Raw genomic sequence first — 11,799 nt, forward strand, 5'->3', positions numbered from 1 at the left:
CCTCCTTTCTTCTCCCTTTTGAAATTATTGAGGTGCGGGAACAGGTTTACTTTCTGCAATCCCTTTTTGTTTTCCAATTACAGCTTTGGGTTGGAATTTGCCACGAAGAGCATACCCTATTCCCCTAGCTTCTTAGGGTCTCCGCCAGACATCACTCACTTTTCCAATACATTCTTTAACTAAAATATTGCTATAGGATATGATCAACATTGCAAACTATAATCATGTTATAATTTGTTGGTGGTTTGGGAAATGTTTTTGCTGCTAGCAGCTTGTTCCTTTCTGTAGCAGGATTACTGCTTCTTTAAAAGAGAATTTTTCTTTCTTTTTCATTTTTTTTAGTATGGTATGAAAATGAAGACTTAGGGGTTAAGTTTTGACAGACAACAAGAATCATGGTCATTTCATATCATTCTGTGCAGTTGAAACCAAAACATTATGGGAATCTGGTACTCTTTTGACTGTCAGGAATTAGATTTCCCAAAGCCACAGTACCTGCTCGGTAGCTTTCTGGCTTAACAACTTGCGGCGTGTGTCGAACGACCAACACAACTGGATTAAGCAAAACCATTTACCCTATTAATAATAATTTGATAACAACTGGGCCAGCTCTCTTGACCCTCTGCTCCGCTCTGGTACAGGGAAAGTACTAGGACTAATTATTAAAGGCTGAAGCCAAGGTACTCTGCGGTTGTTTTTGTCACTACAACACCCCCCACAAAACCACAGTCAATAAAGCTAGCTGAAGAGTAAAGTTTCCAGATATTATAAGTATAATTCAGCAAGCACAAACAGATGTTATTGTACTGATCTGCTTTTTGGGCAAAATTGTAACAAGCAAAGGAAAATGGTGGTGGGCATAAAGCACACAATTGAGCAGCAGCGTGTGGTTGTGGTGAGTGTCCCGAAAGTGTCCTTGTAACCAAGGAAAAGCCCTTCCCAGTCCCATGCAATTAGCAAAGCAGTCACTCTCTTTTTTCGGTAAACGTGAAAATCAAACAAGTCGAGGCTAGGAAGGAAAAAGCCAGCTCTTCCCCACTGACATTAGTATAAACAAATCCAATGCAAAATCTTTCAGCTTCTGAAATCACCTAACGATCATCCAAGCTGTGTTATGGAGCCACGTGTCGTAGCTTTTGTCACTTTTACTTTCACTTTGATGGCTTTGGCCCCTTTTGCTTTTCCTTAGCCCCCACTCTTTCTCTCTCTGGCTCTCTGTTTCCGCACAGGCCACAGCAATATCCACTCAAACCAGGGGATTGCCATCGTCCCATTAAGCACTATATAAGTCCTTTGAGTCTTCATGTTCTCCGTTCGTGCCAAAACACTTCTTTTCCTCCCAACGTACAGTTTTCTATTGTACACACTTCCATCCCAATCTCCCTTCATTTCTTCACAGCTATCCTATCATAATCTCGCTCAGTCTCACTCTGTAGTCAATCTTAATCCTTATTTCTTGTTTGGGGAAGTCTAGGAAATTAAAGTTGCGAAGATGAAGAACAAAGCATCTGGACTCTTGAAGCAGATAATAACATATTTAACCACAATGGCCAAGGCCAAGACCCTGGCTTTCAAGAGCAAAACGAAAGCCATCAAGACTCGCCTCGTCATATTCTCCTTGCTTCGGAACAAGAAACTTTTGATGAGCTCCATATCCCAGAAGCTGAACGGCTTGATGGGGCAGAATGACAGAAACTCCAAAGAACTAGAAGACGGTGTTGCTGGTGGACTTGAAGATCAGCAAAGCCAAGCAATCATGCTTTGCAATAGTAATAGCGCTATGTGGCTCCCAAGTGCAACAAGGACAGAGACGGAGATGGAGATGGAGCTGCAAGAGAAAGGGGAGTATGAAGAAGGAGAGGATGATGAGGAGGTGGAAGACAAGTACCCAGACCTCACTCACTCACTTTTCGACTCTGAAGAAATGGAGTTTGAGGATCCAGGAGGCTCAGTGATAGATATAGTGAAGAACTCAAAAGAAGACAAAGGGGAAGAGTTCAAGCTGGAGGACGAGATAGACCGAGTAGCTGACTTGTTCATAAGGAGGTTCCACCGTCAAATAAGGTTGCAGAAACAGCTTTCATTGAAGAGACGTCAGGAAATGTTGGAGAGGAGCATCTAGCTGTATCCATAGGATTATATGGCAGATCTGACAGCAAAGGTTTTTGGTTGCTGTACATGACTACATGATTAATGCGGACCTTGCCTGCAACATTAGAGGATGGCCTGGCGCTCCCCCCCCAATGGCATATTGACAAAGAGGATCGTACTTTGTCAGCGTCTTAGGCTTAATTTCTGTTGTTAACGTGAAGAAAAGAAAATCAATGTATGCTCTGCTTTTGTGGAAATGAATGCCAAAGGGTTTTACATAAATTAATAAGAAAAACATGTTGGATATTGCTTTGCTTTTCAATCCGAATTGTGGGCTATTCCATTATGATAGAATGGAAGTACTTCGCTTTTTTATTGCGTAATAAACAAGTGATAGTAATATTAACAATAATTCATTCACAGTAGAAATAGTGTGTGAATTATCAAATATAATAACATATATAAAAATTAACCTTTTATATATAAGATTATAGACTTCTTAAGGAATACGGAGAATGGTTAGCCAATTGGGCTATTGAAAAACATGTAGGTCGGCGGAATCCAGCCCGATATAGCATGGGCTCAGTTTGTTTGAGGTTGCGTATGCGTGTGTTCGGTCGGGGGTTGAACTTCGAAGGGGTTGGCGTTTAATTAGTTCCTGTCTTCCTGTTACTGAATCCTGATGCTAAGTTTCCAAGTGCAGACGTCCGAAGTGGGGAAAGGCTGAGACTGAGCCCCCCAGTTTTCATAGTTGGAAGTTGAAAGACAAGGCCTTTTTCCGGAATCCCTTTATTTTGGTTCGCGTCTTTCTTCCTTTCCCTGCTTCTTGATTTTCTGTAAGGCTTTAGCTTTTCGAGCTTGTTATATCTGGGCAATCTTAGTTCGCATATGTCCGCATAATCCTCAACCTATATCTTTTATCATTTGTTTTTGCCTGGTAGAAACGTTTCATTGGGTTTTAAGAATCCATACATCTGCTCTTTGCAAACGACAGACTACAATTTTCTTCTACTTCACACCTTGTTTCATAATTCAAATTCTGTCAATTAGGTCATTTTAACCAACTTAAATCATGGAGGATGGAGATAGGAATGCTTCTTGCAGAAATTTAGCCTTACAAAAAGATGTTCATCAAGGGATTGGTAATTATACGCCACTTTTGACTTGATAATTTTCTTTTATTGTGTGTATTTGTAATTAAGCTATCAATTACTGTTTTCTATTATGTTTCATTCTTCGCTCTTGTGTGGCCTGCTCCTTGTTTGTTCTGTTTGCAAGCCATTAGCTTTGTATGTTGATTGTCCATTTTTGTTGTAGTAGGGGTTAATTACAGACCTTTTATGACATTTTTTTTCTTCTTCTGGTTTGCTCCTTGGTACCATAAGCTCAACTTATTATCTGAAGAATGTGCCAAGTTAGATGGCGCTGTTGCTAGATGTCTTTCTGGTCTTGCACCTGTTCCTGTATGATCCCCCACCTTCCTTTTCTTGCGTTGATTTGATTTAATTTCCCTTAACTTTTGAAGTTTTTTATCTTCTTCATAGATTAGTCTCTCTTATTTAGCTCTCTGTTTTCATTTTAAAACTAATTTCTTGTCGTGTTTGTTTTGTTTTCCCCTTCAATTCTATGAAACAGTCTGTGCAGTTCTTGTCAAGCATTTATTACCTCCAAGCAATGATGCATTTGATGTTCTCTTGTTGTTTCATCATTTATCCACTCTGCCTCTTCTTAGGGCCATGGCCTAGATTTTTACCATCAATGAAGTTTTTACTGCATTGCTTTCTGCATTATTAAAGTTGCCTGATCTGCATGGTCCTAGCTTATTATATTAATTCTGTTATTGCTATAATTTATTTCTTATTGAGTGATAGTTCTTTTTTTTTCTTTAAATGAAAGAGCGGTACTTATCTTATAAATACTTGAAATTTCAGCACGTCCCACACATAAATTCCTAGATTCCCAACATAAGTGATGCAAGTTTGGATCACCAACCTCTTCTACAGATGTATGTACTTAACAGTTTCAAAAGCGTAGTTTAGAAGCATTTTAAAAGTTTTCTAATCTTCCTTCATTGGGAAGATGTTGAAAAATATCACGATTATACATATCTATGTAGCATTGTTGATCAAAATTGGAAGACATCTTGATTGGTATACGTTATATTTATTGAAAAAATTGAATAGTTTAACTGATTTACATAAAAGAAATTATTTAGAGGATGAAATAAAGAATGTTCAAGTAAGAAATTAAGTGAAATCCATATGCCATTGAAGTCATGGCTCTTCAGGGTTGCACTGTAATCAATCTGTTGCCACTGCTTTCAAAAGTCTTTCTTATTTGATGTACCAAAAAACTGATTTTTTTTTTTTGACACAATAGTTGGAGATGAATTTACTCCATTATTTTCTTTTCCAGGTAGATGCAACTATGCTAGCATATCTTAGGTAGATGCAACTATGCTAGCGTATCTTAGGATTTGCATCTATGATTTATCTATGAGATCTGATATCTAACATAAATACTATCACTGTTTTCCTGAATGCTCAGCAGTCTACCCGCTGGACTTTTCACCTTCCTTCTAATATATGTTTTTTATTTACTATTTTTGGAGCCCATGAGTCTTATCCCTTGCAGGGAGTTCAGATGTATATGGTCTATGCTTACTTTGAAGACTTAGGTCTGCAGCAAGACATTTTTCTCTCAAATGATTAGTTCATGAATGTGTGTGCACATGGGCAAGCATCTGCATGGATGCACAAGTTTCTGCACGGCTGCATGCGACTCACAAGTAGTGCGTACACGTACGGAAATTTTAAGGCTCATGCTACATTCATAAGTAGGTGCATGTGACTCATTTGTTAATTGTTTACTGTAAGCTATAGCTTCAATGGAAAATATTAAGGCTTATGCAACATGATTTTCTTCGGGTGAGGTTGGAACTAGAGCATATTTTTGTCCCTACTTGGGCCTTAGCTTCAAGCCTAAATTCTTTTTCCTCTGTCTAGCAGACATCTCAAAGCTTACCTTTTCTTTCTTTCTTTTAGAATATGATTGAAAAATTTGTGATTAAGCTTATGCTAGAATGTCTTTGCATAGGGAGGGCTGCACCTTCTATAGTTTCTTGTTTTAGCTTTTTGTCTTGGGTAAAAGTATTCAGTAAAACACTCATTTTTCTCAGGTTCCATGTTTATGGTCTATATGAAGTGAAGGTCTTTGGTGATGGAAATTGTCAAATGGTTAAATTTAATCTCTCATTTATTTATCTCAACTATAGTCAAGCTTTATGACTAGTTATTCAAATCACATCACCTTGCTTTGCAGTTTTGTGCACTTTCAGACCAGATGAACAAATCCCCGGAGTATCACAAACATGTACTTAAATAGGTACAGTGTCTTTGTGGCTTGAGAATATTTTATGTGTAACTAAATCTCGGGCCCGTATTTCTAATCATTGAGATCATGGTGCGACCTTTCACAAGCGCATTGGTGTTTAGTTCACAATAGGAGATCTATGTATTCTAGGAGAAGATATTAACTTCATAACTTTATATGGTAGTCCCAGAGAAAACTAGTATAAAACCCAGTAGAAAATTTAACATCTCATGATCATTTGTATGCATCTCTAAATTGTTAATTTTATCTGTTCTCTTTACGAACAGCACCACTCTTCTTCTTGGTCTTCGGTAGTGGCTGTCTCAAGAATAATGGCAAAATGTCTTTGCAGCAGCTTCTTCCAGCTCCATCCTCAACCCATATCTTATTTCATTTAGTTTGCCTTGTTAATTGCTTGTAAAATAAGTAATACAAAGTGTTGAATTCTGTTCTGTCCTGCACATTTTGCTCAAGATTGAGAACACAATTATGGGCTATGGGCTGGCTGCTTAATCATTCCTTGCAGATTATCTGTTTCTCTTCATTAAAGATTTCTCGTTGTCTATTTCCTTCTCATAAATCACTTTTTTAATAAATATATTTTTTAACTATATTGTCGAAGGCACCCCCTTTCTTTTTGGTATTGTTACTTGCGTCATGGTCTTTTGTTTTTGTTGTCAATTAAAAAAGAAAAAAGAACATCCCTCTTTCTGTTTAAATGAAGTTTTATTTCCCAGCTAAGTGTGAAAAGAGGATGGTCCTGATAGTAAAATCGAACGGCTAATACCTTTGAGTATGTTATTTCATGTTACCCTTGTCTTCTCATATATAAATGGATGCGATTGCGTCTTCATTTCACCATTAGCGATGATATCAAGCTGCTAAACATCTTTCTTTCACTATTACTATACCTGTCTCCACATTTTCTGTTACACATCTCTCTTCAGTTCTCATTTAAATGTTTTGTTTAAATAAACTTTTTAGAATCTGTTTTAATGTGGAATTGCCATTTCCAAATGTCTTTGACTTTCTCTTGTGCCTGATAGAAACGTTACATAGGGTTTTAAGATTCCATATATCTGCTCTTCGCAAACAACAGACAGCAATTTTCTTCTGTTTCTTCTACTTTACACCTTGTTTCATAATTCTAATTCTGCCATTTAGGTCATTTTAACCAACTTAAATCATGGAAGATGGAGATAGGGATGCTTCTTGCAAAACTTCAGCTTTACAAATAGATATTCATCAAGGGATCAGCAATTATACATCACTGTTGACTTGATAAATTTTTTTTCTGTTAATTCTTGCAGCGTATTCCTCTCACCTGGGCAATCTTATTTTGCTTTATATAGCTGCATTTCTTTACCTTATTTTTCTTTTATTGTCTGTATTTGTAATTAAGCTATTAATTACTGTTTTCTGTTATGTTTCATTGTTGGTTTTTGTGTTAAGTTTGTTCAATTTGCAAGCCTTTAGCTTTGCATTTTGAGTGACCATTTTTGTTGTAGGATTTGATTAATTACAAACCTTTCATGACATTGTTTTTCTTCTTCTGGTTTGCTTCTTGGTACTATAAGCTCAACTTATCTATTTACTGCATTGAGTGTTGCATCTATTATGCAGATAATTATGTTAAAAAGAGTTCTACGGAACAGAGAGATGCTCTGGCTGAGGAACCTAAATGTGTTATTTGTGGCCGCTATGGTGAGTATGTATGCGATGAGACTGATGATGATATTTGCAGCTTGGAATGTAAACAAACTCTACTCTCTGGGATTGCTAACTCCTTGTTGCCAGTTGGTCCCTCCTCTACTCAAAGATTACCTGCTACTGATGAGTGCTTTTATGTAAGAGATTCTGTTGATAAATCAGGGTTTCAATTTTTAACTGGTGATCAAGCTGAATTGCTTAGAAAGAAACTTGAAATCCACGTCAAGGGAGATGTGATTCCTGCTCCCATTGTGGCATTTTCTTCCTGTGCTCTTCCTCAGAAGCTCCTACAAAATATAGAAACTGCTGGATATGGCATGCCCACACCTGTCCAGATGCAAGTAATCCCAGCTGCTTTAGATGGCAAAAGCTTGCTTGTTTCAGCTGACACAGGCTCAGGGAAAACTGCTTCCTTTCTGATTCCTATTATTTCTCATTGTGCAAATTTTCGCCGTAGCAACTTCTCAAATCACAAAAAGCCAATAGCAGTGGTTCTAACACCAACTAGAGAGCTGTGTATCCAAGTTGAGGACAATGCTAAGTTGCTTGGAAAAGGTTTGCCATTCAAAACTGCACTTGTGGTTGGTGGAGATCCGATGGCTAGACAACTCTACCGCATTCAGCAAGGAGTGGAACTCATTATTGGAACACCAGGCAGGCTTATTGATCTTTTAACAAAGCATGATGTAGAACTAAATGATGTAAAGATATTTGGTCTGGATGAAGTGGACTGCATTCTTCAAAGGGGCTTCCGAGACCAGGTGATGCAGATTTTTAGGGCTCTATCACAACCACAGGTATTGATGTATTCGGCAACAATTTCACAAGATATAGAGAAAATAGCAAGTTTTATGGCAAAAGATGTTACTGTTTTTTCTATTGGCAAGCCTAACAGGCCAAATAAGGCTGTGAAGCAGCTACCTATCTGGGTTGAGTCAAATAAAAAAAAGCAAAAGCTTTTTGACATATTGAGGAGCAAACATTTTACACCACCTATTGTGGTCTATGTGGGTTCCAGAGTTGGGGCAGATCTCCTATCTAATGCAATTACTGTCTCCACTGGAATTAAAGCTTTGTCACTTCATGGGGAGAAGTCCATGAATGAAAGGAGAGAAATATTGAGGTTGTTTTTAGTTGGAGAAGTTTCAGTAATTGTGTCCACTGGAGTATTGGGTCGTGGAATTGATTTTTTAGGTGTGAGACAGGTCATAGTGTTTGATATGCCCAGTTCCATTAAGGAGTATGTCCATCAGATTGGGAGGGCATCTAGACTAGGGGAGGAGGGTACGGCTATTGTTTTTGTGAACGAGGAGAATAAGAATTTGTTTCCAGAGTTGGTTGATATTTTAAAATCTTCTGGGGCAGTTATTCCTCAAGAACTTAGTAATTCACGATATACAGTTGTTTCTTTTCCGTCAGGCAAAGGCAAGGGCTTTAAAAAACGAAAGTATGGTTGCTGAAGTTGTGGCGCCTTTGGTTTGTCAGTGTAATTCATTCAGTTCAGTTGAGAGTCTTGGAAATATTTAGTAGCAACCCACCATTCTTACAGTTGGTTTTAAGAAGCCAAAAATGCAAAAAGGTTTTGCTTTGACCCGATTGTACAAGTGGGTTTGTTAGTTTGAAGTAGTTGATAAAATATGGCTCTTCTTCAAAGTGAGGAGTGAGGGCAGGTGTGTAACGGCACATTGGTACCGCAGCCTGGACGAAATGGTGTTGGATCAAGTTAGAACTTGATCTTGTTTGTGCAATGCTATGACTAAGCGGTATGTCTGTCTTCAGTTGAGGAAGGTTCACATAGATGATTCTTAAGATTCAAAAGTAGAAATCCTAACAAGACATTCACACGTTGAACTACTGAATTGCAGTTCGAGCAAAAGCTGTATATTTTCTTTTGTTTACAGAGCTTTGCCCTGAATGCGTATTGACGAAAGCAATGGCATATTCTTTGCTCCATGCTTCCCTTATTGTAACTGATGGTGTGAAATAATTTACCGGCTGGATCCTTAATGGCTGAAGTCCAGATATGTTGAAAAACTGGAAAGAAGGAAGGTCTGGTTGCTATATGAATAATGAGGACTAATATACTTAATAAATAATAATTTAGCTGAAACAGGATGCTGTATCGAACAGGTTCCGGAAGATGTATGGCGATATGGTCCGGATAGTGTATATGTCATGTGTCAAGACTTAAGCTCAACTAGAGAGCACAACTTGATCTTAAATTTTAAAATCTGAGCTTAAGTTGTTTTCGTTATTTTGTAAAGTTGGAGATTTCTTAAGTTCAGTTTGTAGAATTTAAGATTGCGCGGAGTTCAGTTAAGGACTTGCCATGAGACATCTATCCGGAAGCTGCGGGGAAATGTGTAAAGACTTCACATGGGTAAGGTGATTGGAATGGCAAAGAGTTCTTCTGGACTAAGGAAACTCAATCATTTGCATTTAACTTGAGTTACATCCTGACTTCGTTTGCTTCACGGAAATGGACTTTTAGAAATTTATTTTTAAATTTTTGGACGTTTAAAAGTCGATGAAAAAGATGTTAGAAGTCAATGAAAAGAAAGGTCAAAAAAAATAAATGAAATTATCTTTCATTTTATAAAAATATGATATCTCTAAAAGCTTAGTTTTCAGTAACGAAAATCGGACTTTACTTGCTTCGAAAATCAAAATATTATTTTATTAATAAATATTTATTTTTTTATTTTATTTAATAATGATATCTATAATATATATATATATATATATAAGTAAAATAACTAATTGAGTCAATTGGTTGATATTCTTAATTTTTAATTGCATTAATTTTTTCAATACGTAAATAACTTCGGAAAACAACAAATTTCAAAGACAACCCCAGTGAGGGTCAATCATTATTCAACCTTTCTTTAATCCGATCTCTTCTATTTCGAATCTTTTCAAAATTAAAATCCTCAATTTTGTGATACTCTTGCACATATATCATCAAACAGAAAAACAAGTGTGCACTATTATTGAAAAGTTTTGGCTTTTTGAGTTGAAATTGTGGTTGATTTGGTAAAGATTTACCGATAGTTTGAGCATAAGTAAAGGTTTGACAGCTATTTTTGTGTTTGTTTGGTGGAATGATACTAGCCAAGTACTTAATCTGTAATTTGATTCTCTCAAGATGTTTTATCTGCAAGTGAGTGTTTACTTCAAAATTTAATTAGTTGCTTTACTATTCTCTTTATTTGCATTTAATTAAGTGTGTGTAGAAAAGACTAGCCCTATTCCTAACTTTGTTTTTCAGGAGAGATGATAGTTTTTGAATTGACATGCAACGAAGCTAGATAGAAAAAATTAAATCAGAATAAATCAAATTTTTTTAGTTTCACCTAGTGGGTATTTTGCTAATGCATTGATTACTTAATTTTAGAATCTGGTAGACTGCCTTTTAATTGATTGATTTTTTTTCTTTTGTTAAAGAGTTTTCATTTTTGGTATTGCTATTTTTTATACTTGAGATATAAAGGTACGATTGTTGTCTTTTTTTTTTTGTTTCAATGTGTAATTTGATATTATTTCTATTTTTAGTTCGATATTGAATGATCTAATGAGCTATTTAAGTAACTATTTCAAAGTTGAATTTTGGAGTTCATATTTATATTTTTGGTTGAGTTTGGTTAAATGAGTTATTGCATTAATGTTTCATTGTTATTGAAAAACTACAACCAATCAGCAAAAGGATAAAAGAGATGCGGTTAATAGTAAAAAATTTTCTTTAAATCTTAGGCATGAAAACTAACCCCAAAAAATAGCGATCATAGGAACATTTCTCTGCACTCAGAATAAATAATAATTGTTATCCCGTTGCACAACATAATGCAATAATTATGGTGGTTTAAAAAGAATTTCTAACATTTTCCTTTCTGTAATAGCATTAGTGCAGTAGATCTGCAATCTAAGAAGTTACCCCTACCATGGAGCTCAAAAATATATTTACTTTTTCAGCTATAAAAACTATCGAAAGCTTCAATGACTTAGGTAAGTAACCTTTAGGTATACAAGGATCTATATACATTTCCTTATTAAGAGTTAACAGTTGCATTGAGATAAAGAACAATGAATGAGCAATATAAACATAACTTAATTAAATCCATGCCATCTCTATCAAAGGTAAAAGAGATCTTATGAATAAGATTCTCACATTTGAAACACACTTGCATTGCAACCATAACCAACAAAAAAGTAGAATAGCTAATGCATATTTATATCAAAGAGATATGGTTTGTATTTTAAAAGCTTACCTCTATAGCTTTATTAATTGTAGAATTGTAGATTATTGTTGGTTCAATAAGCAATTTTATTTTCTGTTTAAAAATTACATTAATTAATTGTTTAACTTTCAATTATTTATGGTACTTCCATAAGAATTAATGTATTACATCTGTACATATTACACATGTACATATTACACTGATACAATGTCAAACGAAGGTTTGAGAAAAAAAAGAAGACATGAATAGAATAATCATTGTTTAAACCGTAGTAGCGATATTAACGAAATACTTTATGATGTACCTATTGTTGACAATCAATCTTTATTGTTTTCTATGGAACAAAGTCATATACTAACAAATAACAACGTCATTCAAACTATAAGCAATG

The 11,799-nt window shown here is 35.8% G+C and overlaps 2 protein-coding genes across 3 annotated transcripts; both read left to right on the plus strand.

The window, feature by feature from the left end:
- On the plus strand, nt 819-2,413 carry LOC18601175. The gene has a single exon (XM_007032024.2). It carries the CDS (start codon nt 1,493-1,495, stop codon nt 2,120-2,122), a length of 630 nt encoding a protein of 209 aa, XP_007032086.2. The 5' UTR covers nt 819-1,492; the 3' UTR covers nt 2,123-2,413.
- Nucleotides 2,621-9,621, plus strand: LOC18601176 (DEAD-box ATP-dependent RNA helicase 41). 2 transcript variants are annotated; one of them, XM_007032026.2, is made up of 3 exons: nt 2,621-2,927; nt 3,142-3,233; nt 7,087-9,621. In XM_007032026.2, the coding sequence occupies exons 2-3, from the start codon at nt 3,164-3,166 to the stop codon at nt 8,631-8,633; spliced, it is 1,617 nt and encodes a 538-aa protein (XP_007032088.2). In that variant the 5' UTR covers nt 2,621-2,927; nt 3,142-3,163; the 3' UTR covers nt 8,634-9,621. The 2 variants fall into 2 exon arrangements, with proteins under 2 accessions (XP_007032088.2, XP_017975090.1); XM_018119601.1 differs by having other exon boundaries at nt 2,621-2,888.

Source organism: Theobroma cacao, chromosome 4 (genome assembly GCF_000208745.1).
Source record: "Theobroma cacao cultivar B97-61/B2 chromosome 4, Criollo_cocoa_genome_V2, whole genome shotgun sequence".
Lineage (NCBI taxonomy): Eukaryota > Viridiplantae > Streptophyta > Magnoliopsida > Malvales > Malvaceae > Theobroma > Theobroma cacao.